The 26,613-nt window shown below is 37.0% G+C and overlaps 1 protein-coding gene across 2 annotated transcripts; it reads left to right on the plus strand.

Annotated features, from left to right (window-relative positions):
• LOC121854747 (DET1 homolog) lies at positions 1 to 24,890 on the plus strand. 2 transcript variants are annotated; one of them, XM_042349485.1, is made up of 11 exons: positions 1 to 199; positions 3,042 to 3,181; positions 3,931 to 4,146; positions 8,965 to 9,038; positions 10,687 to 10,838; positions 11,174 to 11,444; positions 13,030 to 13,181; positions 15,743 to 15,896; positions 18,362 to 18,585; positions 20,828 to 21,034; positions 24,309 to 24,890. In XM_042349485.1, the coding sequence occupies exons 3-11, from the start codon at positions 4,140 to 4,142 to the stop codon at positions 24,508 to 24,510; spliced, it is 1,443 nt and encodes a 480-aa protein (XP_042205419.1). In that variant the 5' UTR covers positions 1 to 199; positions 3,042 to 3,181; positions 3,931 to 4,139; the 3' UTR covers positions 24,511 to 24,890. The 2 variants fall into 2 exon arrangements, with proteins under 2 accessions (XP_042205419.1, XP_042205418.1); XM_042349484.1 differs by having other exon boundaries at positions 2 to 199; positions 8,945 to 9,038.
• The last annotated feature ends 1,723 nt before the right edge of the window (positions 24,891 to 26,613 follow it).

The following is a 26,613-nucleotide window of genomic DNA, read 5'->3' on the forward strand; positions in this document are numbered from 1 at the left end:
AGCGGTGAGGAGGATAAGAGTAAAGAGTAAACCAAACTCCGGATTCACAGGTGATGATGGGTGATGGACGCCCCCACCTCTACTAAACATTCGAAAACTTAAACATTATCTTGACGGAAGTACAGTGTCTCTTTCCTACTACGTGTATAATAAAAGAACATTAAGACGAAGGAACTACATATATAATAAAGAGAAAAGGGTAAGGTGCACTTTTGTAGTAAATAACGTATAAGGTATGGAGATGGGTGAAAGTCTTCTCTGTCTGTTGCTGTCTTAATATAGCAAGATGTACTGTAAAGTATTAATGAAGCTGAAGCTAGCATTGGGATATTGTATAGAGTGGGTATTATTGCAGGTTTACTCCCATGATTGTTGGAGGGGAGGGAAGGGAAGGGGTAATAACCCAGAAAGACTCGTTTCCTACGGTAATTAAGGTTAAATTCAAATGAATCACCAAATACCACGGAAAAATCTAGATTTCTGTTAAATAACCAATTGGTAGTGAAGCTGCAATTTAACGGTTGAGTTAGGTTAGGTTAGACTTGACTAGCTTCCTATTAACTTCCGTTTTTGATCTTCCCCACCAGGAAACCCCAAATTCCCACTGGTCCCCCAAGATTGTTGGAGGGGGATGATAACTGAAAAATGACTAATTTCTGACGGAAATGAAGGTCAAATTCGAGTGAATCACACCAAATATCACGGGGAAAACCTCTATTTCTGGCCAAAACCAATTGGTAGTGAAACTGCAATTTTACCTTCTGCTGGAGTGTCACAGAAATGTTTGTTTTACTGTATAATATACAAATCCAGTAGGTATGTGGTCACAATTTACCGAATCCAGAATATATCCAAGTGGTACAATACAATCATTTTTGGTACAGGTGGAGGAAATAGTTAGCACCAGAAATAACTTAGAAATTGAACCAAAATTTTTGGAGATATTATTTGCATGATACTGAACACAGAAATGAAAACGAGAATGCACAGAACCTAACAGAAACAGGCTTAACCCGAAAACCTACCTATACTTTTTACTTTTACTTTTATCCTCTTCGCCACTGATCGGCTCATTAGTCGCTTGGAGGGTCAGTCACATCTCTTTTGATAAGTACCTGAACCTGCTCCAGTGTTGGTCAAGTCTGATCATGAAACAGCTCACACTCAGTGCCGTCACAACACTCATGCACACTGTTCCAAGAGTTCACAATTCTCACTCCGAAAAAGTTTGCCCTCACAGTTTTCTGGGTTTGTGAGGACCTAACCTAACCTAACTTCCTAGCCACCTCCTGGACCCCAGCATAATAAGCAGAAGGAACTTACTTATATATCTGGTACCAATGAAATTAACTGTCTTGAAATGGCATGGATATGAAAAAAAACACCAGTGGGAAAGATGAATAGTGAGTACTGTAGTATATGATATGACTACTGATATGCAGTACTATGATTGTTATTGGCAAAGTAAAAAAAATAACATTCTATGGGCCAAAAAACAATGTTTTGATGATACTTTTATGCCGAGGCATAATTTTGTTTTATAATTTTGTAAACTAGGTGCTTTGATTGTTTTCTGTCCCATGCAGCAGTTATTCTGGCAAATTTAGTTAAGTTTTGTGTATATATTGATGTATTAATTATGTAAGAATATTCTAGAATGTTTTGCATCATATATTTTATGATTTACTTCTTATTGTAAGCTTAGATCATTCTAGAATTCTCCAGGCGGGTCTTGAGCCGACCTCCAGCATCTGGGCATCACTAGAATGCTCTTGGCATCTGACGAGCCATATATATATGCGGCTGCGAGCTGCCTTGAGTTAGTCGATCGTTTCTGTTCATAGTGTAAAGAATAAGCCTAGCAGAACAACTGAAGACATTTGTTGTGCATGTATTGTGGAATTGTTGTGAGCAATATAACGTGAGAAGACTAAGGAATTGTACACTGGTAGTGTGCTGACTATATATTCAAAGTGTGGAGTCAAGCTGTGAAGACATTACTCTGTGAACAGTGTTGTGAAGAACTAGTGACTATTAAAGAAGACTACAGTGCACAAGTGTGTTTCTGTGACCTGGTGTAAATCTATCTGCCTGTTGCTTGTCCCTACACTGATACCAATCGTCGGGAAATTAACGGAGACTGGCGAGACAGCCGGTGGTAATTCGACAACACTTGTGATAGATATACAGGTAGTTCTGCTATAACGCGATAATTGTGTTCTTGTAAAATATCGTGTTATAGAAAATCGCGTAATAGAAATAACAGGGCTTATGGAGAAAATAGGGTTAGGTGCAGATTACTCAAAATCGAACAAATTTAGTAGTTAGCCTAACACAAAGGATAGCACAGTTTAAATAAATGTTACATTCATATCTAATAATGAAATCATACAGTAAATGTAACACTTTACTTGATGGGGGAGAAGGGTGATTTTGAGGTTGATAAAATCGAGCTTCTCTTCAAGTGTTATATCCTTTCTTTTACGATCATCACCGGGAATTCTATCACCAGAACGCTTCTTGTTGATATTCTTCTTTACTATATTCACAGTTAATACTGTACCACAAAATTGGAGAAATAGTAAGCAAAAATCGCGTTATAGCAAACAAGCGTTCGCGTTATACAAATATCGTTCCTAATTCATAAATCGCGTTAGAGCAAATTCGCGTTATCAAAACACGCATTATAGCAGAACTCACTGTATACTGCTTCTGTACATACGACCCTAGCCACAGGTAACCAGTGGTGGAAGCTGGGTAAGCGGTGAAAGGAGGAGGGTCTTAACAATACTGTACCTCAAAATCTTCTGGTCAGAAAAATCTGTGGGTGCCACGAAAAAACTAATTGCACGAGCTTGCAGTGCAAGGAAAATTACCTAACTGTATAGTATTTCCAAAAACTATTAAATTTGTTCTACAATATTAGTTGCTACAAAGTGTCACTGAAGTGTACAGTAATGTATCTTTAACTTTTTTCTTCTTTTCTTCGGGTGACTTCGGCTACTGCATTAATGCTAATGTTTATGTTTTGTTTTCTTCAGATTTCAGTTTTCACTAATATGTCAAAAGTGAAAAATGAGTATTTCAAGATGCCTCGCAGTTACAGTAAACAGGAAAAAGAAAGAAATTCTTCTCCAAAGACTTCTAAAGACATTTTTGAAGAGGCAAAAAAATCTATAAAGTAAGTAATTTCTTGTACAAGTTTATTTTGTATTTATAACTTCGTAATACATACTGTTCTGTGTACAGTATTAATATTTCATTTTGTATTTTATTGAAAGTCATTAAGAAATATACCGACTGATCTATTGTATTCAGCAAAAAATAAAATTAAATAAAAATTAAAAAAAAATTATTTTTTAAAAAGATGAAAAGTGTATGTCCAGGAAAACTTGCTGAGTGGTGGGTACTCATTTACTGTACAGTATACAGTAAATCAATGGCTGTCCAAAGTCACCCCTATCCTGATTTTGCCAATTTTCTCACTTCGTCTTTCTTTATTCATGGAGAGTTTGTGTTAAATTTTTTATATCCTTAGCATGTAATGGGGATACAATGCCCTATCCATTAATCATTAAAAAAACATCACTGGTGTTGTTGTAACTGGAGTTATTAACAAAAACCCTTCATAACTGTCCTGGTTTGTGGTACAAACCAAAGGAATAGCAGAGAGCATATGTAGTTCTAATGTATAAAGAAAAGGGTGAATAGATTAATGCAAAAGTTATTGAGGAATAAGTCTGTTGAGTATATCAGTGAGTGTGTATGGTAGAGATATCACTGGAGGTACAGTACTGTAGTTCCTGCCAGGGAGTTATGTATTGGCACAGTATGTATATCACTGATAAAATTTTTCGTGTTCCTAACATGGGATTTCATACTTCAGTTCTTCAAATTTGTATTGGATTAAAAACTGATGATTCTTTACAGAGGAAAGGAGACTAATGAGACCGAACCTGGTATTGCAGTGCAACGCATCCCTCCTCAAAATCTTGTTGTCCGACTATTCCATCGGGAAATACACAAACAGTCGCACAGTCAGCTGCACACCGACCGCTGTTTCTATCAAAATGTCACGCCAAACTTCACTGTTACAAATGTTCAGAAGCCTCCATGTTTCCTGAGGAAGTTCAGTCCTGATGGAAAGTAAGACTTTAGGAACTCCATGACAGCTCATTTTACTGATATTTTATTATATAGTCCATAAATTTTGGCTCCAGAGTTCTTGTAGTTATGACACTACTGTATTGGGATTATTCATATAGATTGTATCATTCACCCTTACAGCTTGGGCCAACTCAAATGAGATTCTCTGGGGATCTTGAGCCAACTCATTTTGATTATTTGATTTGATGCTGAAATTTTCAAAACGATTCACATAATTTTTTGACACGTACCATCCAGAGGCCTAAGGCATCTGCTCATTAGGTACAGATATTCTCAAATAAAACTGAAAGCCTTGAGGCACACTGACCTTTGGAGATATCTCCCTCCTACTATTTGCCACCACAATTTTTTGTAATGTTAATTTCCACTATAGTATACTTTTTCATATTGTAACACTTTTAAGTTATTAGTAGGATTTTTTTTTTAACACTTATAGGTAAACCTTTCCAATAATGGGCTAATTTGTGCAAGCATTTTCTGTTATTGGGAGGACTCTGTTAATAGGAGGGGTTTCATTACCCCCTTTTCACAACATCTTGTATGTTAATGAATATTGTACAGTACTACATTGCAAACAGGGAAGTGGACTTATTATATCAGCATTGTTAACATGAATTAATTATCATAGATAGTTGTATTGTAAATTGAGGTTTACCTGTGTACCTGTATTGGTGGTAAAAAACTGATTTATTATAGCATATTCTCATTATTAATTAAGAAAAATTATCAAAAGATGGTGAAAAAATATACAACTGGATTTTTCGTTCGTAAATCAAATCCTGGAGATTTTTTTAAAATGAATCTTGGTAAATCTGGGACTGCTTGTATTTAGAATGCTCAGATCTTTTTGCAGAATAGATTATTTAGTAAAGTAGATTTTCATTTGACATACTTTTCTGTATTTAATCCCTGGGCTTTGGGCTGTGGTCAGCACCCCCCCCCCCCCCATGCAGGTATATTCGGAAACATTAAAAAACAAATAAAAAACAATTCTAGTCTTACAAACTGGTCATGCAGGATATAAACAGGAAATAAATAAATGTCCTTACCACGGGTTGACAACATGGGGGTTAGAAAGAGTCGAGAATATTTGTGAAGTGAAATGTGTGTGTGAGACACAGTAGTAACGAGGCAAACAACACTATTTGTAGGCAGTATGAGGTACAGGACACATGTTTTACTATATTATTACTATTTACGCTATTAAGAATCATTATTACTACACCAGTACTTGATCACGATACAAGACTTAGGGTTGGGGCAGACACACACATAGTGATGTGAGTCAAATTCAAGGACAAAATTCCAACATCACAAAAGTGAGAAGCTACTGGAAAGAAACTGGGAGACTCTCAAGTGTGAGTGAGTGAAATATAAATAGGTACCTACTTGGCAACATAATCTTGCCAGACCCTCCCTTTTTCTTCAAATACTGTAGGCCCGCGAAAGATCAAAACATCATATGATGTGACCTGAAGCTCTACAGACACACATCATATGACATGGACCGACACCTAGGGGTTGAAATTACATTTTCAGTCTATTAACAGCAACAGTACAGGAGGTCCCCGACATACGAACAGGGTTAAACTTGAAATTTACAGTATTTTATTTACCTTATGACTTACTTTCATTTACTGTATTTTGTCATTCTATTTCTTCTTTTCTCTTAAATTAAGTGATTTTAGATGTATTTAAGAACTTGGGTTATGCTGCAGTGGGATTTTAAACATTGTTTTGTAAGTACGGTATGCACAGGGAGGTAGTACCGCCTGGGAAGATATTGGATAAGAGGTCAGGTTCACTATTCCATATGTATTTATGAAACATAATGTTAAGTGTAAATATTTATTACTGATCATTTAATAAACCTATTTGCTGCATGGTTTTCTCTACTGGCAGGAGAAAATACTTACTGCATACTGTACCTATAGAAATATTCATATTATGGAACATTGATGTTTTGTTTCTTAATAGGAACATCACTGTAAATATTTATGGTAATTACCATAGTACATTACTGATATTCATAGAAAAATGTTTTCATTGCTACTTCATTTATGATTATTTCCATAATAATAGTAGTGCTTGTTAAAGTACTGTACAGTACTGTATATTTACCAATTATTTCTTCTAAATATTTCTTTCTAAAAATATGGTGAATTTTATACACCAACATATAAGGTTACAGTAAATGCATGAGTTAATTCAGTTACCTTTGTCACACCAACATAATCTGATCCTTTCAATATTTGTGCAACTATTCCAGAACTATACCAGCTATCTCTCCATTAATAATTTTGTTAATTGCTTTCTTCTTCCATTCTCTTTCAGTCCAAGTGTATGGTTCCATTACTGGCTCTGCCATTTCTAGGCTGTCCCTATCACAACTGAATTCCTCATACAGCAGATGATCATACAATTGTATTTTCTTGGATCACCTTTAAATTTCTCATTATCAACAGTATTACCTCTCCATACTGAAATTCAGTTATTGATGAGCAGCCAGTTTGGTATAGAGTTTTTTGGTTCACAGTAATAACCCGATTAGCACTCAGGATACGTTCCTGGAAAATGGAGCGCTATTCAAAACAGCGCTCTACGGGGTCAGTATACCATTGCAAACATGGAGGTCCATTCCTGATGATGTTATTTTTTACCTATAAGATATATACATTATTGTATGTGAAGGGTACAGGTATTAATAACCGCAGATTATTACAGTAACGTATCTATACTAATTAATGAATAACAAATAAAGAATGTATTGTATCATGAATGATAGTGAGAGAGGCAGCGTATCGGTGAGAGGGTGGAGAGGAAGGGAGCTGGGAAGCAATGGGTATAGTATGGATCTGCTCTGGCTGAAGCTAATCCATCACTGCATCACTGAAATTATGATTTAGGTGGTGATAATAGAGGTCGATACGAACGGGTTTAAACTTTAAATTTACAATAGGAGTAGTTTATTTACCTGGGTTGGAGGGAATGAACCACAAATAGCCCAAACCATGAACCGTAAAACCACAAATAGCAAGGGTCTGCTGTATTTTATTTTATTTATTTTTAGGTCACATTAAACTCTAATGATTAGAGCATTGTATTACGGTACGGGGTATTATATTTTAGATATTTGAGGAGAGGTTTGGCAGTGGATTTGGTATACTGTATAGCGAATTCATTTGATATATTGTAGAGAGATAATACTGTATTGTATGCTGTACTGTATTTTCTAAGTCATTTCTCATGCACTGCTCACAAACTACATCTTTGTTTCTATCCTTGCCATTCTGTATACAGTCAGTTCTGCCATAACGCGATAGTTGTGTTCTTGTAAAACATCGTGTTATAGAAATTCGCGTAATAGAAATACAGGGCTTATGGAGAAAATAGGGTTAGGTGCAGATTACGACTCGAAATCGGAAAAAATTTAGTAGTTAGCCTAACACAAAGGATAGCACAGTCTAAATAAATGTTACATTCATATCTAATAATGAAATCATACAGTAAATGTAACACTTTACCTTGAAAAAATATGAATATAACTTGATGGGGGAGAAGGGTGATTTTGAGGTAAATAACATCGAGCTTCTCTTCAAGGGTTATAGCCTTTCTCTTACGATCATCACCGGGAATGCGATCACCAGAATGCTTCTTGGTGATATTCTTCTTTACCATATTCACAGTTAATACCACATAATTGGAGAAATAGTAAGCAAAAATCGCGTTACAGCAAACAAGTGTTCGCGTTATACAAATATCGTTCCTCTATTCATAAATCGCGTTAGAGCCAATTCGCGTTGTCAAAACACGCGTTATAGCAGAACTCACTGTACTTCACCTCTAGCCATCCGCACTATTCACCTTACCTGCAATTGCATCCTTTTCACGCTTCATAGCCATATAAACTTCTCTTCTGTCCCAGTGCTTGGCCTCCAAGTACTCCTTACTTTCTTATACAGTATACAGTACTCCCGATTTAATGGAATTTGTTATAACGAACTCTCGATTTTGCGGAAGGCTTTTTTTTATTATTTTTCATTCGATTTAGTGAAATAGTTTGCTAAATCAAGATTATTTCCGTTAATATGCTCACACCTATGGAGACACCTGAGACACATGATACAGTAAAACCTACTTCAGCCTATGGTGAATGTACTAAATGTATAAAAATGATAAATAATGATATAAAGCAATTACTGTACAGGAAATCTGAGAAAATGGCGAGAAAATCACTCCAAACCTTTCTGCTCAGGGCCTGGGGACAAGGGTTCCTGGCATTATGAAAGATTGCACCATGTTTAGCCACATCCTTACACCTATACTTATCACAATCTCCCTAAAAATACTTTGGCTTTTGTATTTATTCAGGACATCTTCAGGTCATGAGACCCACTAATCCCCCACTCAAGAAAGGGTGACCTGACATTCCGTCCCTGAAAATTCATTTGCCTCTGGAGATGCCTTGAATAAAGACGAAAGCTAAGGCGCTCAGTGTATACTTAGTTGACCAAGAGCTCGATTTAGCGGAAATTTTGATTTAATGAACAGGGTTGGCTCGAATTAGTTTGTTAAATCGAGGAAATACTGTAAAATCATCCTTTCTCCTTTGTCATGTTGTACACTTCATCGTGTTACTATATGCCTGGCTGGGCCTTTGTCCAGCCACAGACCTTGAAAGCCTCATTTAAGAGACCATTCTTTACTATTTTATTTATATTTTATCATCATGTTAATCTTGTTTTTATGTTTTACACATGTTTAATTTTGTTTCCAGATTCCTAATTGCTTTTTCAGCGGACCAAACCAGTATAGAAATTTTTCGCTACATGGGACCTTCTGCTGCTGCAGACATGCTGCACTGGTGTGAGGTAATAAATGAAGTGTGGTGATTAACATATCTAGTTCAAATTTGTTATACTGTACTAGGGTAATAATTTTATCAAGTTTACCAGGAAAGGTGTATGGAAGTCATTATTGAGAGAACAGTGGCATAAGCAGGAAACCAGTGTGGTTTCAGAAAAGAAAGAGGATATGTGGTTCAAGTGTTTGCATTAAACTTATCACAAGTAAGTCCATACTTATTAGCCTTGTGAACCATCAAAATATCAAGGAAAACAGAAATACACATAAAACAAATAAAGTAAAAGTCACAATTACTTAAGTATAATGTTAAGTACAGTAGTTGTTCCAGACTGGGGGACCTCCCCTGGGATGAGTCATGATAGCGGTTTGAAGATGGTGCTAATGAGTATGTCTTGTTCTTAACTGTTCATCAATTGTCTCTCAAATCACTGTCAAAATCTGCTGCTTCACTCTTAACCAATGACTGTGTAACCTCCATAGTGATTGAGTGAGCACATGACCTTCAGCTTTGACATTATGAGTGGTACTGATGGCAGGAGAGTTTTTGCTGGGACACAATTTCATTATGTCTGTAGGCTTAAGTCATCTTTGGTGTGCATGAATTTTTGTTTTTGTTTTTTTGTTTTTAATGAATTGCAATGGGAAAAAGGAATCATAAGTACTATTCTTTTTTTCTTTGAGTGTGCATGATAGGAACTCTAACTAAATTTATAACAAGTAACCCATATAAATACTTTATCAAAGTTGGAAATAATGCTACTGCAAGGATTTAGAACCAACTTAACCCTCTCGTGCACGAGATAAGTTTTAAGTTTTCCAGTTCCAAGATCACATCTCTGAGGCCCCCAGGTCAGGCGAGACAGTGCACGGTGAATATTTTTTTTTGCTTTATCAATTTCCCCCCAAAATTTTTTATTAATGACATAAACCATATACTGTACAGGTATCTTTGGCTTCGTAACTGATTGCTCTGCAACATAAGTAAAAAAAAAAGAATAATACTGTACAAGTATATAACTATTTTTCATCACTTCTAATAAACATGAGAAAAAAATACACACCAATACGTTCAAAACCTACTAGCTCAAAATTGTCTGAGCCAACTGTTTAAGTACTACTGTGTACACTACTAGAAGCAGAATTTTATGAACTTTCCAATGCAGTAATCAGGTTTCTGATATGACCAACAGTTTTTAGAAAATAGCAAAATACTGATACTCAAATGGTAAATTTTTTGTTTTTTCTTCTTTTTCGATATTTTTGTGCCTATGTTTTATATCGATATAAATTATATTGCATCTTGTAACCCTATGTGGTGCTGCTATACACATCAAGGCTGACACATTTCTTTCTTGATATCATAAATTGGCTTTCTGCTACCCTCATAATCCCAGGCCATGCTAAATCACACTTACACGAAAAGAGCTCACTGTTTTCAAATTAAACTACAAGATATGTATTTCTTCCATACTTATTTCGATTGTATGCCTGGCAACGGGAGCAAGAGAGTGACCACTAGTTAAAGTGTTGTCTGCTCTTATAACTCTCCTCGCTCCCTGCCATATTTCACTGGATTTACTGTGTGTGCAATTTATGCATTACATTGCAGTTTGAACATAGAAATATTTTAATGAGGCATACTTTTATTTTCAGAGTACAAGTGTCCTTAAAGAAAATGATCCCAAAACCTATGAGATTCGTAGGAACATATTTGACCATTTTTTCAAGCTTAAACACACTGTAACTGTAGCAACAAATGGTGAGCAACTGAACCGTGAATGCAGTTTATTTACGGATGATGGCAAGTATGTTGAAATTATTTTAAAGGTTTATAAGGTGAAAAGTTTTTGAGATTTAATTTTTTAAGAGCAGATGATAAATTTAATATTATATCTGAATAATTTTATAATTTGTTTCTTTCTTTGCAAAATTTCTTTTTCATATTATTACCTGTAACAATAGTACCTGTAGAGTATAGTATATTGGACAGTGACCTCTATTGAATTACAGCATTTCAAGCTCATTTTGAATAATTAAAAAGCTGCTTAATGAATTCACTGGTTACCTTTGTTGGTAAAATATTTTAGGATTTGATATAATTTTGTGTATGAGTTTAAAGTTCATTGTGATAATATTTCAGATATGTGATTGTTGGATCAGCGTCTGCAGATGGTGGCAACAGTATTGATTATTTCGATATGTATAGAAATAATGAATCTGTGACCCCAAACCCTCGCTCTCCTTTAGAAGACTACACTCTTCACATAGTTGATATTGAAATGGGTCGACTCTGTGACTCCAGGACATTTTTACATGACAAGATATTCCTGTCACATAACCAAGGACTTTATTTGTATAGACAAACTCTTGCAGTTCTTTCTGTGCAACATCAAACCATACATATATTCCAGGTAAAGTTTATATAGAGTATATGTGGCCTATGGAGCCTCACAAGTGACACTTCCTAGGCAGCAGCAAGCTTGGTATCTCACAAGTTGCTTGTTTTGTCCCCAAGGCAGTTAAGTAGGATAGTTGGCAACATTTCTACATTTGTTGCAAAATTAAACATAAGTACTATAAGGAATACACAAAGAGAGATACATTAAAGGTGGGGTAAATTTTAACAGTAATTACAGAGTAAATATTTATGATACTATGGTGCAGTAATGTATCAGCTGTTTCTCAACCATTTTGCTCCAGCTGGTACAGTATTAGAACTTAAGCACCCCCCAAAAAGGGGCATATTGTATGTGAAGCTTGCTCTGCCCTTCCTGTAAGTCTGAAAAGGCTTCACGTTACCAAGGGGCATATCCCATGTTGAGTTTTTCCAACCTTGCTATGTGCACATAGTTACCTGCACATACAGCAGCATCCTGCAGTCTGTCATCAACTCTACTGCTCCTTTTGTGTACCCACCTTCCACACGCATAAAAGGAATAACGTTTCTTTGTACACAAGTAAAGACTAAGAATTTGTACATACTGGTACAAAATAATAGAACACTTGGCCACATACCTCATTTACACACAGTTGCAGCATCTCAAATGTTTCTCTTTCTTTGACAACACAATGCGGCCATCTCTCGATTTACACGGTAGTTACGTTCTTGAGAATGGCTGTGTAAATCAGAGACGTGTAAATCGAACTTAATTATCCCATAAGAAATAAAGAAAATGGCAGGGGTGAGGGGAAATGCTCCCTAAAAACTGTACTGTAATTTGTTTACCGGGTATCTACAGTATTTCCTTCGATATGTTTTATATATAATAATAATATAATAACAATTATAATACAATAATAATAATAATAATAATAATAATAATAATAATAATAATAATAATAATACAATAATATAAGCAACCCTAATAATACAGTAGTAGGACAAGAGATTTTAAATGCAACTTTTTTCTAATATTTACATTGAATGATGGCTGGGATGGCATGTGGGAACTAGTGGTGGTGGAGAAGAGGTTGGGAGTTACTGGGGGATGGAGTCATCTGAATCAGATGACCGAGCAGATGATGGGGAAGCTTTTGAGATGCCAATTGTCAAAGGCTGAGGTTCAGGTAAAGTGGAAAGCAATGAGGTACTGAAGTACGCTGCCCGGCACAATGGCACCCTTTTCAAATCCGTGCTACTGTATTTAAAAAACTTTGTGTTAATTTGAAAGTAGGTATTAGTTTAATACTTGTGTTATTTCAAAAACATGCAAATTAGATCCGTGTAAATCGAGAGGTATATTCTTTATGTAGACTGATCTACAAAAATATTCTTCAATGGTCGAGCCTTTGACATTTGACCAGTGTTTCTACCAACCATACTGTCTGGGAAAGGTTAACGGATACTTATGGTTGACACTAGGATGATGGGCAGAGATGGGGACAAACAATTAACAGGGAGATCCTCCTGTATACAGGTCATTAGCTTGCTGAACCATAAGTTTTGATATTTCAATAAAAAAATTGCTGGTTAATCATAGATTTACATATCTTCAGATTACTTCAGATGGATGCTTCCTAGATGTCCGCACTATTGGCAGAGTTTGTTATGAGGATGATGATTACCTACTAGCTACAGTTTGCACAGATCGGATGCAACGCACCTATCAACATTTTAGAGAGAAAATCATTAATTGTCTTAAGCACAGGTTTGTTTTAATTCTGTCCATACTTTTTGTCAAATCCCCGAGAACTGTTATGCTCATGCTATAGTAATATCCCCATTAGCCGGAATAATTGGTGCAGAGCGGCTCCGGGTTTGAGAGGTTTCTGGGTATTGAGACGAATGTTCTCATTCTCGAGAAAAAAATTGCGCATCCTGGAATTTTTACTCCCACTGATAAATGTTTTCGCGTCGGACTGCAGCGGACAGACTTAGAGCTGTATTTATTTATGCAAACACCACTGTACATGTCCAATACTGTACTGTATAATGCAAATAAACAAAATACCTGTAATCTGTATACTGTTGCTTGTGATGCAGGCACACCAAATGGTGATAAGATGATACAGAATGCCTTGCCTTTTTCCTGTACCATATCCTTTAACAGGTGTTACTAATTGTCACTCTCCTTTTCTTCCAAGAAGGAGGGATTGTACACACTATATACTGTACATACACCCTCTACACACTAGCTATACACTGTCCACTCTGCTGTGTACAGTAACGTATAATATACTTTCACACGTACTGAATGTACAGTACAGTATATGTAACAGTAATTACTTTTAACATCTTAACACTACCTTAATGATATTCTTGGCTGATTATATGCTGGTACATTAATGTACAGTACTGCACAATGCAGATGATATGCAAAAACAACAGTGAATGAGTTAACAAGCTTGTACTATGACAGCAAACAATGAACTAAGAGGGTTATGTTGGTAGAGTTGGAGGAGATAGGTTGGGAGATACATCAGCCAATCATAGGCACCCCATGCAGTTACATGACAGTAGTAACCAATCATAGCTAAGGAGCCCCTACCCACTTGGTATGCTTGAATGCCCAGAATGGAGAGATTTTTCATTCTGGAATTCTCACACACAAAAAAATCCAGGTAATGAAGTGTCCTGGGATCAAAGATTCCAGCTAATGGAGAGATTGCTGTACTTGTCTTTGATTAATATTCCATCTATTTTTCTTGCTTATCAAACAATTGAAGTCAATATTTTTTTTTAAACCAGAATGCAAGTCTAGCAAACTCTGAATTAAACCAAACCTGAATTTTTTCTAACCCAAACAAAAAAATTAAATGAACAAGTCTTTAAAACAGTGAAAACATTTATTAATTTTCAAAGGTTGAGAATGAATATTATCATTATCTCCTTATATTGCTTCTCATTCTCCTATGTAAGTGTCTCCCTCACCCCAGTGCACCTCCTACATTGTCCCTATACATCCTCTTTATTATTGTGTCCTGCATCCTTCTCACATGTCCATGTCATTTTGGGAAATTTCTCTTTTCTCATTTTACCACTTCACAATTTCTACACTGCCTTCTCTTTCATTGCAAACACTCCTTACATTTCAAGGTTTCTTGCCCCTTTCTTGTGGTAGCCCTAAGGTAACTCATCTCTGTAACTTGAATTTTAGATTATTCTGCCTGAACTTATGATCGAAAGTATGAGTTCCATCTTCACATTAAAGTTTACAGTACTTTTGGTAAGATCTTGGATTGTTTCACATCCCCCAATTAATATAGAACCTCTTCTCAAGTTCCTGGAGTCAATTTCACTAAAAAAAAATCACCGAAGGTGCTGTGATCCTGAAGTCTAAATTAAATTTTCATGAATATGCAGTACTGTATTCCAGGCATGGGCAACCCATGGGCCTTATGCGGCTGGAACCATATCTTTTTGCAGCCTGCAGAGTGATTGAGAAATTCTATTTAATGTGGCCCGTGGTTTAGGTAGATGCAACTAGTTTATGGTGAGTAAAACAATATTTATGAAAAGAATAATCTTCACACAATTTGTTACTGTTTCATCACCTAAGAGTAAGTAACTACAAAAATGTAACAGTGAAATAAGTATAAATAGTCGATAATCTAAAAATTTTAACTTGTGTGAGTTTACTGGCCAAGTTCGGTGCGGTCTGCTTGATGGATTATTTCATTGTAGTTCCTCATGTGCCGAGATTAACATTGACATTATATTGGTGGGTGTCATAAGTCAGAAAAATGGGCTGTAATTGTAGGAAAAATCAATGTACAGTATTCACAGACTGCTTCACTCATCTTCTGTTAAATGCCAAGAAATATTAGCATGTTACTTAAAAAATGATTATTATGGATTTGTTTCATAAATGGGAAAAAGACTGTCTGTGCTAATACAGTACAATATTAACATTACTTTTGGGTTAGGTAGGATATAAATTTTGGTGGGATGGCCTGCATAAAAATACCTAAATCGTAATGAGGCCCATGACAGAGGAAAGGTTGCCCATGCCTGCATTATTCAATAAAGTAAGCATTTTATTGATAAGCAAATACAGTAGGTTTTACCTGAATATTTTAGAATGTATTTCAGCTTTGCTACTGGGTTCTGGGAAAATCTGTATTCCAATCCCCAAATCCATCTATGTACTGTATAGGGACATTTAGACCCTCACAAGTGTAGTCACTGGCACAAATGAATTTGTGCAATCATGTTCAGTGGTGTGGTTATAAATAGTATTTCCAATATCAATCCTTCATTCTTTGACAGGCTGTTAGTGTTCCTTTACCGGCGTGCTGAAGCTGTTAGTAAGGAAGAGGGCAGCCCACGTGCACTGAGGGAATTTTTCCATTACTTCGATCATCTTCATCGCCTACGGATGTGGAAAATGCAGCTCCTTGATGATGTGCACTTACTTATAAAGGTATGATGCTTACACTGATAAATAGAAAATTCATGTTATGAGTGTAAAATGGTGTATCTATACATGGACCATATTAAGTGAATTTTTTTATCCAGGAATTTGTGAACCTCAGATTTTGGAGTGTATGTGATCCATCTGTTAAAACTTCCGGGCACTGATACAGTATATCTTTTATCCCTTGAGTCTTGATGAACAGTCAGGGATCCATAATGTATTTGAAAAATAATATTATTTTGACACAGTGTGATATTAAAAGCAGCATAATAAAGAATTAGGTTTTATAATTATGAATAGCAAACCCTCCCAATACCAGACCAATGGAAGGGTTTCCTTTTTTTCTTGTTTGTACGTGCATGGATTAATACAATAAAAATTTCACACATCATTCTCAACCATCAAGATACTCTTCTTGTATGGTACACTTGAGTATCAGAAATCTGAAATGCTGGGACCAAGATGCTTTCAGAAATTTTATATATCTACTCCAGGAACCCACACACAGTACTATACAGTATATACAACAACAGTAAATCATTGTTATTTGCAGGAGTGGCACAAATAGGCAAATCAGCAAATAGCAACTTATACTACCATAGTGTACTATTGTATGAGAAACTTAAGTCACCCATACTACCTGCATTAGTATGTGGTTAGCTGATGCAGCCTCCCCAGTCAGCTTCACATCATGGAGCAAGAATCTTTTTGTAAAATTCTTGAACCTTTATTGGCACTAAAAGTTTGTTCAGCAGCCACACTAGCCCATTCACCACCTGTTGATTCGTGAAAATGGGCATAGAGACTCTTGTCCTTCTCAAAAATCACGTTGTTGTCGATCAGCACATTTTTGCAGTGCTGGCCCACAATCCAAATGTTGAATGCTTTTCTGTTAACTCTGTTCTTATCACGAACTTGTAGGAGCAGTCACTGCAACAGTCACGAATCACTTGTTCTTTCTTCTTAATGTGCCACATCGTGGATTCGTTCACACCAAACAAACTGCCAACTGTGGCGTAGCTCATTCCTCCCTTTAAGTTATCTAATACAGAAATTGAACAATTTGCCTGTTGTTTCACTGCACTAGCATTACTGACACTTGACAGTTTTTCAGGGCCATTCCACACAAAAAACACTTAAAAGTTTTGAGCATGACACGAAAGATGCTGTGGCGCAAACAATGTGTGAGCACAAACAAGGGAGAAGAGATGCTATGGGCATGTGAGGTTGACTCGCAGTGCTCCCACAGAGGCTTATGAGCTAGTCACCTTTTGTTTACCGCGAATTCGAAACCACGAATGGTAAACCCTTGAATTAGCGGAGCGGCTAAATATAAATTTTTGAGGGAATCTTGCAAATGGTAATACAAGCATGAAAATTGGCATGAAGATTCAATATGGGTTACTTATCAAATCTATCTGATTGGACATTAAAAATTCCAAGATGGTGGCCATTTTCCAAGATGGCTGCCAAATGTGGATGTCAGATTTTCCTTTTTTTGCATAAAAATTATTGTTTCAATTCAGGTGATTTCAGTGTTGATTTCCATATTTTTTAGTATTTAGAATCTAAACGTCCCTGGGTATATGCAAAGAGCAACTGATGTCTAATGGGACGACCAAGCCCCTGAAGGAAAGGTGGGGCAGAAGAAAGAGGATTCAATGGGGGAGGGAGGGATAGGAGGGTAGGCTAGGTGAGGTGGGTGATCAAAGTGCTTATGGACACCAAAAGATCAAAGGGAAAGTCCACTGTCTTGGCCACTGCCACCTGACCTGACTTAGACATCACCTCACCTCATGAGACCTCTCGGTATGAGACCGTGTGGTGCCTCCCCACACCCACACCGTACCCTTCACGGCTCAACCCACACCACATTAAAACTCTTTGTTTGGGGCTTGTAATGACTTTGCAACTATGTGTGTAGGTTAGCTGTGAATAACCTGATGGCATTATGGTGATACAGTTTCTATCAGGCAAAATTGAAACAAGATTTACAGCTGGATTTGTTTCCTTTAGACAAGCCAATTTTACAATGGGAATTAAACATTATATGTTGGATTTCCAAGTCTCTTCTTAGCTGGCAAGGGAGTAAAGGATACAATAATGAGAAGACTGATATGGGAGAATAAATATGTTGGTCTTGACAAGTTTATTTTTAAGCTCCCAGTGCATGTCTGGGGAAGGGGAGGGGAGGGGATATAGATTTATACCTGCCTGACCATACAACTGCACATCAATCCTTCCCAAGTTTGTCATCATGACAGTACAAAAATTCTCCATCACCAAGTTATTAAATTTTGTAGATTTCTGCACGTGTATCATTGGAGCGATTTTCAAGCAGTGTGATTAAATATTTGACCAATTGGACATACTGTATATATTTCTCAGTTATAACTCTAAAATAACAACTTCAGTATACATAAGACCCAGTGACTACAGTATTCTCTATGCATCACTTTCATCCCACTTAGTATGCCTCTGAGGAAGTGGTGACTCTCCGATCTGCTGAACCAAATGGACAACCATCTTTTTTTGTGGTGTACAACATGATCACAACTGAAGTTCTTGCAGTATATGAAAACACTTCTTCAGAACTCTTGGAACTTTTTGAGAAGATGGCAGACTTCTTTCGCAATGCACGTTTGAGTTGTGAGTCCCAGTTTACTTGCTCACCATCAAACAACAATTGGGCAAGGTTAGATTTTACCCATAACCTTCATACTTTTATTAAAAATTTAAGAATTTTAGTTGTTGATTTAGAATTCTAGTTTGCACTGTTAAAGATTTAAATGGTGGAGTTAAGTAGATAGAACACTTTATACAGTATTTATACAGTACAGTATTCACATTTTAGAAGCACATGTACAGAAGCATACCTTCTGGTGACTGACTCCTCTGTATTATATAAGTGCTGATAACCAGACACCAGAAGATGAACATTTTGTAACAATAATCTTGTATCTTTGTTTGGCTATAATGTCCATTAAGTAATTGCTTAGCTTCTTCAGCTGTAAGACATTAAAATAGATATGAAAAACATGGAAGGTTTAGACAACATGATCAAGAATTTTTCAGGCAATTGTGATTCCAAATGCCTGACTAAAAAAAAATCTGTGTTCTGACCACTCTTCATAAAGCCATGCAATAATGTGTTAATGAATTTGCTGTGTCAGATGTCTGATAATAGCATCTCATAGTGGTGAGTGTGCAAGGTTTAGTGTACTGTATGAGATGCAAACCTCCACTCCAGTCAGGGTTCAGTCCTAGGATATGGGGTGAATAGTCAGCCTTTGAGCTGCCTGAGAATATTATCAATTGAGGACTGATCCATTATCAGATATAGTAGAATAGTAGAAGTGGGAATAGAAAATAAAATATAAGTACAAAGTGATGATCCCGGAAATGTTATAGACGTCCAGGGACCTTCCTTACCAAGAAGTATTGAAAGTCTAGAGTTTCTTGAGTTTTTTATGTTTAGTGAGCAGATATACTTAAATCTTGACAGCAAACTTTACCCATATGTTGATAGAACTAGTCATGTAAAACGTAGACGAATAGTTTTCTACCTAAAAGCATGCTTGAGGAAGAAATAATGACCCCACTTTAACTGCTGTGGGTCATTGAAATTCAGATGATTGACTGGTACTGTGTATTATAGATTTATAAAAACTACATTTGAATTAAGGGAAAATTGAGGTGCCTAGAATGGGAATGGCATATCTCCAAAATGCCTGTTTTGAGTAAATTGCATTTAAAGTTTATGTACCATGGAAACTACTGCATGGATTTCAATGAAACTTTCCACAAAAGTTGGACCGTATAAGGGATGCTGCCTGTGGAAAGCTGAGCCCCATATGCCACATCCCCAAATGCCCCCCCCCCCCCTAAAAATAAAAATAAATCAATAAATATCACCAAATTTTCACGAAACTGGGAATATAAGTTACATGCTCTTCCAATGGAATTCTCGACCTTGTGGCGGCATAAGCGACACTCAGTCAGGCTTGATCATATAGAACAAAGGCCAGTGAACGCGCCTGTGGTCATATCTGTAAATCATGATTTTGGTGCTTACGCCACTCCCATTCTAGGCGCCTCAATTCTTCATTGAAAAGAATGACCTGCCGAGAAACATAGCAAAGAGACATGAAAGGCACTGCACTTCACTTAGGGCACTTCACAAGGTCACAAAGCACTTTAAATCCAGGGGCACTGTGGAGTATATCTTCTGGGCGGGAAACACGAGGCCGGGAAACAGACGGGGCCGGCTCTTGAGGCTTGTAAACTGTCGTGTTGGAGCTACTCAAACTGCGCCATGTGGTGTGGTGGATGTAATCCTAGACAAGGTTCTTGAAACTCCAGGGCACGAGCAGTAGATATATTCAATAAGTGTACAAGACTGGGCGTGATAGCCAACCGATACAGGAGCGATTACTAGGGACCCCGGACCGTAGGTAGGCCGAGGCCGATCTGAGGGAAATTAGCTAGCTAGGCAAGGGGAGTTGCTAGACATTCCTAGGACAATAAATGAGGTCTTCTAATTACTCGACTAGCGCGGTACAGACATAGTACATCGGGACATAGTAAATGAACATAGGCATTAGACATAAGCATAGACATCAGACATGCTATAATAATATGTAGTAATACAGACATGTGAATAAATGGTACAATGAATGGTAACAAGAGTCCTGGTGTCAGGCGTGTTCACATATCTTGGTATGTACATATCTATACACTATTTAGTGCCTTCTCTAGATAGGATTACTGAACAGTGTAAAGAATAAAATTGATCAACAGTGAAATTTTTGTTCTTTTAAAGCATCCATTTAGCCATTTTGTAATGAGTATCTTTTAAGAAAGCAGATCTTTTTGGTGATTATATATGAATTTTAATGTGAAATATGTGCCAATGTTTTTTTCTTCTTTTTATTCAGATTGATCCATAAAAGGTTTAAGAAGAGTATTATCAATGCTCGTGGTGGTGGCATCACAGAGGCAACAAAACGACTGCTGGGCCAGTTACCAATCTCGGCTCAGTCATTTTCAGCTTCACCCTATCTTGATTTAACACTTTTCTCATATGATGATAAATGGGTTTCTGTGATGGAGCGTCCCAAGAGCTGTGCTGATCATCCTATTAGGTGAGTTTTTCCGGTTGGGATTGTGTATGTTATACTGTACATCTGTCTGTCTACCTGTTATCTTTCCTTCACCCTGCTTTATCCATGGTTATGTATCCTGTACTGTACAGTATAAAATATTCTATGATTTCAATAGGAAATGCAGGGTACAGTACCGTATTGCATCCCTTTAACTTGCACCAAAAGCTTCTCTTAAGACACCACTTTTTCACTATACAGTGGAGTCTCGATAATTCAGAGTTAGGTACTGTACTAGAAGATATCGTGAATTATAATTTACGCTGTAATTGATTTGAATGGAAATGCAGGTTGGACCTCGTTAATCCGGGACCCGTTAGTCTGGCAGCTTCGATGGTTAGTTACAGGTATCAGTATGCCTATGATACACAATTTTCTCTTTGCCTTTTCTGCTAATCTACTTATTTCTGTGTCACAGTACAGTAAACACTTTGTCATAAAGAGGTCCAGTAAGCCTGGGCTAGATTTATGCTGATGTAAGTTGTATTGGTACCAGTATTAGTACATTTTATGCATTACTTTGCCTTTTTTAACCTCGCCTTCGATGGTTCAGAATTTTCACTACTCTGGAACCGGTCTGGTCCCAAGCTTCCTGGATTAGTGAGGTCCAGCCTGTAATTAGTTTGGGTCCAGAGGCCAAGCAATACCCATAAATTGTTACAAAACTGCTTTAAGAAACAATAAACATCGTACATAATAGTGATATTTCCGTTAGCCGGAACAGTTGGTGCAGGTCACTTCCGGGGATGAGAGATTTCCAGGTAATCAGACGACTTTCTCATAGCCAGAAAAATCCCTTATCCCTGGAATTTTTACTGGTTACTGGGAAAAGTTTCCAAGAGTCTAAACTATGCATCTTGCACAGGTAGACACTAGCCCACATCCCCAGAATGTTTCATTTCTTGGTGCTGGGGAAAGTTTTCCAAGAGTCTAAACTAATGAAGTTTGTAAACGCACATCGGGGCCTGGGGGTGATAATATAATAATAATACTATACTGTAATTAATAAATAATAATAATAATAATTAACAAAAATAAATAAAAAATATAATAAAAAATACAATAATAATACAGTAATAACAATAACAATAATGTAATGATAATATTGTAATGATAATAAATAAATAAATAAAACAAAAAAGTGAGAAGCGATATATGTATGTTGTGTTGTCAAAGTAAGAGAAACAATTGAGACCATGCAATTGTGTGTAAAAGAGGCAGAATGTCAGATCAGTAAACTGGACTTGGTCACAATTTTTGTGATGCCATATTGCAGCAGGATCTACCACTAGACAATATATACTAACAATATCTTCCCAGGCAGTAGTACCTCCCTGTTTGATAGCTGCCTACTACCCATTTCTTTACCAGAATAATCCTGAATAATTTATCTAAAAGTTTGGTTAAATAAATATATTTAAAAAACTAAAAATCTATATTGATATGGGAATGAATGAAGCTGTGTGTTAGAGTGAAGACCGGTAATTTACACTCCCACGGAGCTGTGGGGGATTGGTGGGTTTCATGTAACTGACCTGACTTGTGCAATGTCAGGTGTAAGTAGGGTGGGGTATTAGTGGTCTCATATTACTGACCTTCTGATGGAATGTCACAGGTCACCCATTGTTGGGTGGGGGACTTGTGGGTCTCATGACCTAAAGATGTCTTGAATAGAGATGAAAGCGAGGGTGTTTTTCAGGTGCAAGGCTGCTAGCAAAAGGTGTATAAACTTTTATTCACAACATCTGCTCTAAAAGTGTTAGAAAAATTTATTTTGTACCATTGTATATATGGCGACGCATTCTTGATGACGTTATTTTTTACCTATGAGATACTTTATAGTGATAAGAACATCTGTAGAAAAATGAACAAAATTGAACATATTTTTACTAATTAATGCATAGCAATTATAAATAATGCACCGTACAATAATACTGTACCGTATATGAATGACAGCCATAGAAGAGGCGGTGAGATGCAGTGGGTGGGAGGGAGGAAAATGACCCTTTTGACCCTTGCAGGTAGGAAAGGCAAACTGACCATATGGTCAGTTCCTCCCCACACACAAAGGTTGTGCCACCACCTCCTGTTCTAATTTTGTTAGAGATTAATTTGATATCATAATGATGCTGAATAAATTCTCTACTAGACTTTTCCAATAAGAAAGCCTTAACCCTTACGCCCCGGGTGATGTTCCAGAACGCCCGACCAGCGGGCCCCGGGTGATGTTCCAGAACGCGCGCCTTTTTCCGCCACTGTTTAAATGCCCAGTGTGGGTTATCAGGTTCCAGTGTGACTATTTGCCTGTCACGCCACATGCTCGGCCACAGGGAAGCTTCCTGAACTTTTGCTTGTTTCATTTTCATTGTTTGTCCATTTTATCATGTTGTATCAAAGTAATACTGTACGTATTGCTAAAAGTAGTCTAGTTGTGGGAGAAGTGATTGGAGAGATTTTCTTGGAACCTTCTCGGAATTTTATCAGAAAGTACGCCTGATTTTCAACCTCGGAAACTCATTCACAGACTCGGAATTGAGAGAATTTTTCCGGAAAAATTTTGAGCCAATTTCAATTCCGGGTATTGGAGAGTTCCGGCTAACAGAGATATTACTATATAGTAACACATAGACAATGTACAAAAAGTAGTTCTATATTAAATTAACAGCTCCTTCCCTTCTCATTATTTTGTGTGGGTTATGCCAATAAAGTACACCAACATAGATAGGCAAGCACCAGGCTTGTTGTGACTGCACTATGTCAATAAAGAACCAGGAGTTTAATGCCACACAAAAACTCATTATTATTATTATTTTAAATTCATTATGCTATGATAATGCTTTATTAGCCTAGTACCAAATGAACCTAAATAATATGGGTGACCATGCCATAAGGTCACTCAGCTGGTTGCCTGATGTCCGGATTTTCTCATTTACTTTAGATACCACGTGGATTACTAGATAAAAGTTGTGTAAATTCAGTAAAAAAAAATTGCAATTTTTTTTAATTTATCCAATAACAAGGTACTATTTGGATCTAATTAAAGGATATTTTGTGGGTGATTTAAATAACAATTCTGTACATATGTTTAGGTGAGGCACACAATTGTATAGATATGAAGATTTTCATTGATCGTTATGTGCGGAGAAGATTCTATAATAACTGTTCTATGAAAATTTTATATGTAGTTAGGAGCTTTTAATCTAAGTGTTTATTTGACCAACTGACTTTTTGTTGATGTTGCAACATTTCATCACAGATTTTATGGGCGTGATTCAGGTCTCATCAAGTTCAGCATCAATGCAGAACGAGTTGGTGTTCCAGGAGCCACTGTTCCTTCATCAGGTACACGAAGACTTGTGGCATTCACATTCCATCCTGCAGATCCGTTTACCATCTCTGTCCAGCGTGCTAATGCAGATTATGTTGTTAATTTTCACCTGAGACATCAATCTAGTTAGATCATCTTAAAGAATATGGAAGACTCATCTTCTGCCTCCTTGAAGGTGAAATTATGAAGTTTACATCTTATTATTGTCTGTGAAAGTTTCTTTGTCTGAATCAGATAGTATGGTATACAGTATGCAGTAAAACCTCGCTGAGGCAGACTAATTGAGGGGAAGGGGTGTCCGGGATAAGAGGTTGTCCGCCTTGGAGCAAATTTGTCAAAAGAGACCTCTATTTAAAAAAAAAAAAGAGTACAACACCAATTTATCTAATTTTTATGAAAGAAATACAGTGGGGTATGCTATAACGAATCTAATTGGTTCTAGAACCTTGTTCGTTATAGCATTCGTTCGTTATAGGATTAATCCGTTCCAGGCCCCCAAATACAACCACTTAACACTGAAAAATATAATATAAAATTGTAAAAATTGTAAAAAAGTGCATAAATATGCATCTAAACCCCTGAAATAAAAAATATCATTAATATTTGTAATAAAAAAACAATAAATTAGAAAAAAAAAAAAAAATTAAATAATGTTCGTTGTAGGAGTTTTGTTCGTTATAGCATTCTCAATTTTATATGTAAAACCGTTCGTTATAGGAATATTCGTAGTAGGATCCGTTCGTTATAGCATACCCCACTGTACATGTTTTTTAATAAGAATTAATTAAAAAAAGTAATGTACACAAAGTACTGTACACTTACCCCCATAATTAAATAGTCTACGGCACTTTTACCGTAAAAGTGGAGACGTTCTGCATATAGTGGTCTGACATAAATAGGGGAGGTTGTTGGGTACTACTGGGTCAGTACCCTGGGAATCAAATTTTACCAGGTGGTCACTAAATATTAATTCTAGTGCCCTTGATACTCTGTGGTGCAATGTTTAGTACCTTATACCCAAAATATTGGGGTGCCACATCCATGTACTAGGTTAAGTATGTATGTATGTATGTGTGTATGTATGTATGTATGTATGTATGTATGTATGTATGTATGTATGTATGTATGTATGTATGTATGTATGTATGTACAGTATGTATGCATAATGAATAAAGGTAAGACACAGGCTGCTTAGCCCCTCAGAGTCAGGCGTCATGGCGATGCCAAACAGACGGTAATAATTGTTTACCTTTCTGATTCTAAGGTGTACATCTTATCATGTATTTCATACACATAATGATTAAAACAATTTCATAAAACTACCTGCAGGCTTTATGTATCTACAGTAGCGGTAAAAAATTAAGGCATGAGAGGGCCCACGTCTTAAATTTTTACCGAAATCAGTTATACCCACTAAACATCGTTCATTTTCGGCCAATTTATACGGCATGCCTCGAGCAGCTGGGGACGGGTAGGGGCCTCCAGGGCATAGCAACAGGTGGCCGTTAGTTGCCACCCGGCCTCTGTGGCAAGTGGTGTGGTCATGCTGGATAACTGGAGTACCACTGAGGTCTGTTCAGTGGTATGTAAAGTGTTTTATCGACGGGGGTGGCGTTGAAGACCTCGTCTGAGGCAAGCACACTGGACGCCCACGCGTTAACTTGTCACGCACTCTCAGGGTTATTAGACGCCAAGTGGATGCTAATCCAAGGTTTTCTGCACGTCAGCTGAAGGAACAGAATCCACATTTGCTGGGGAATGTCTCGGAACAGACTGTACGCCAGCGACTCTATGAAGACCTGAAATTTAAGAAGTTAATGCCCCGGAAGAAACCTCTTGTAATCCTGTCACAACGTAAGAACAGACTTGCCTACTGTGAGAAATATCAAGAGTGGTATATTGAAAAATGGAAAATGGTGTTACGGTCGGATGAAGCAACTAGTAATAGGAAGGGAAAAGTTTACAGGCGACTGGGCAGTGATTCTTGTGACCCAAAATTTATCCAGGCAACAGTGAAGTTCCCAAATTCTCTCATGGTGTGGGGTTCTTTTAGTTTCTACGGTGCTGGTAAACTTGTGATACTACCACGTAATCAAACTGTGAACAACGAACACTATTTAGAGTTATTGCTGGATCATTTACCTGACTCCTTTGACAAGTGTTGTGCCTAGGTGTTCATGCAGGATGGAGCACCCTGCCATACAGCAAAACCAGTGACTGGGTGGCTTGATTT

Source organism: Homarus americanus, unplaced genomic scaffold (assembly GCF_018991925.1).
Source record: "Homarus americanus isolate GMGI-L3 unplaced genomic scaffold, GMGI_Hamer_2.0 scaffold53233, whole genome shotgun sequence".
In the NCBI taxonomy this organism is placed as follows: domain Eukaryota; kingdom Metazoa; phylum Arthropoda; class Malacostraca; order Decapoda; family Nephropidae; genus Homarus; species Homarus americanus.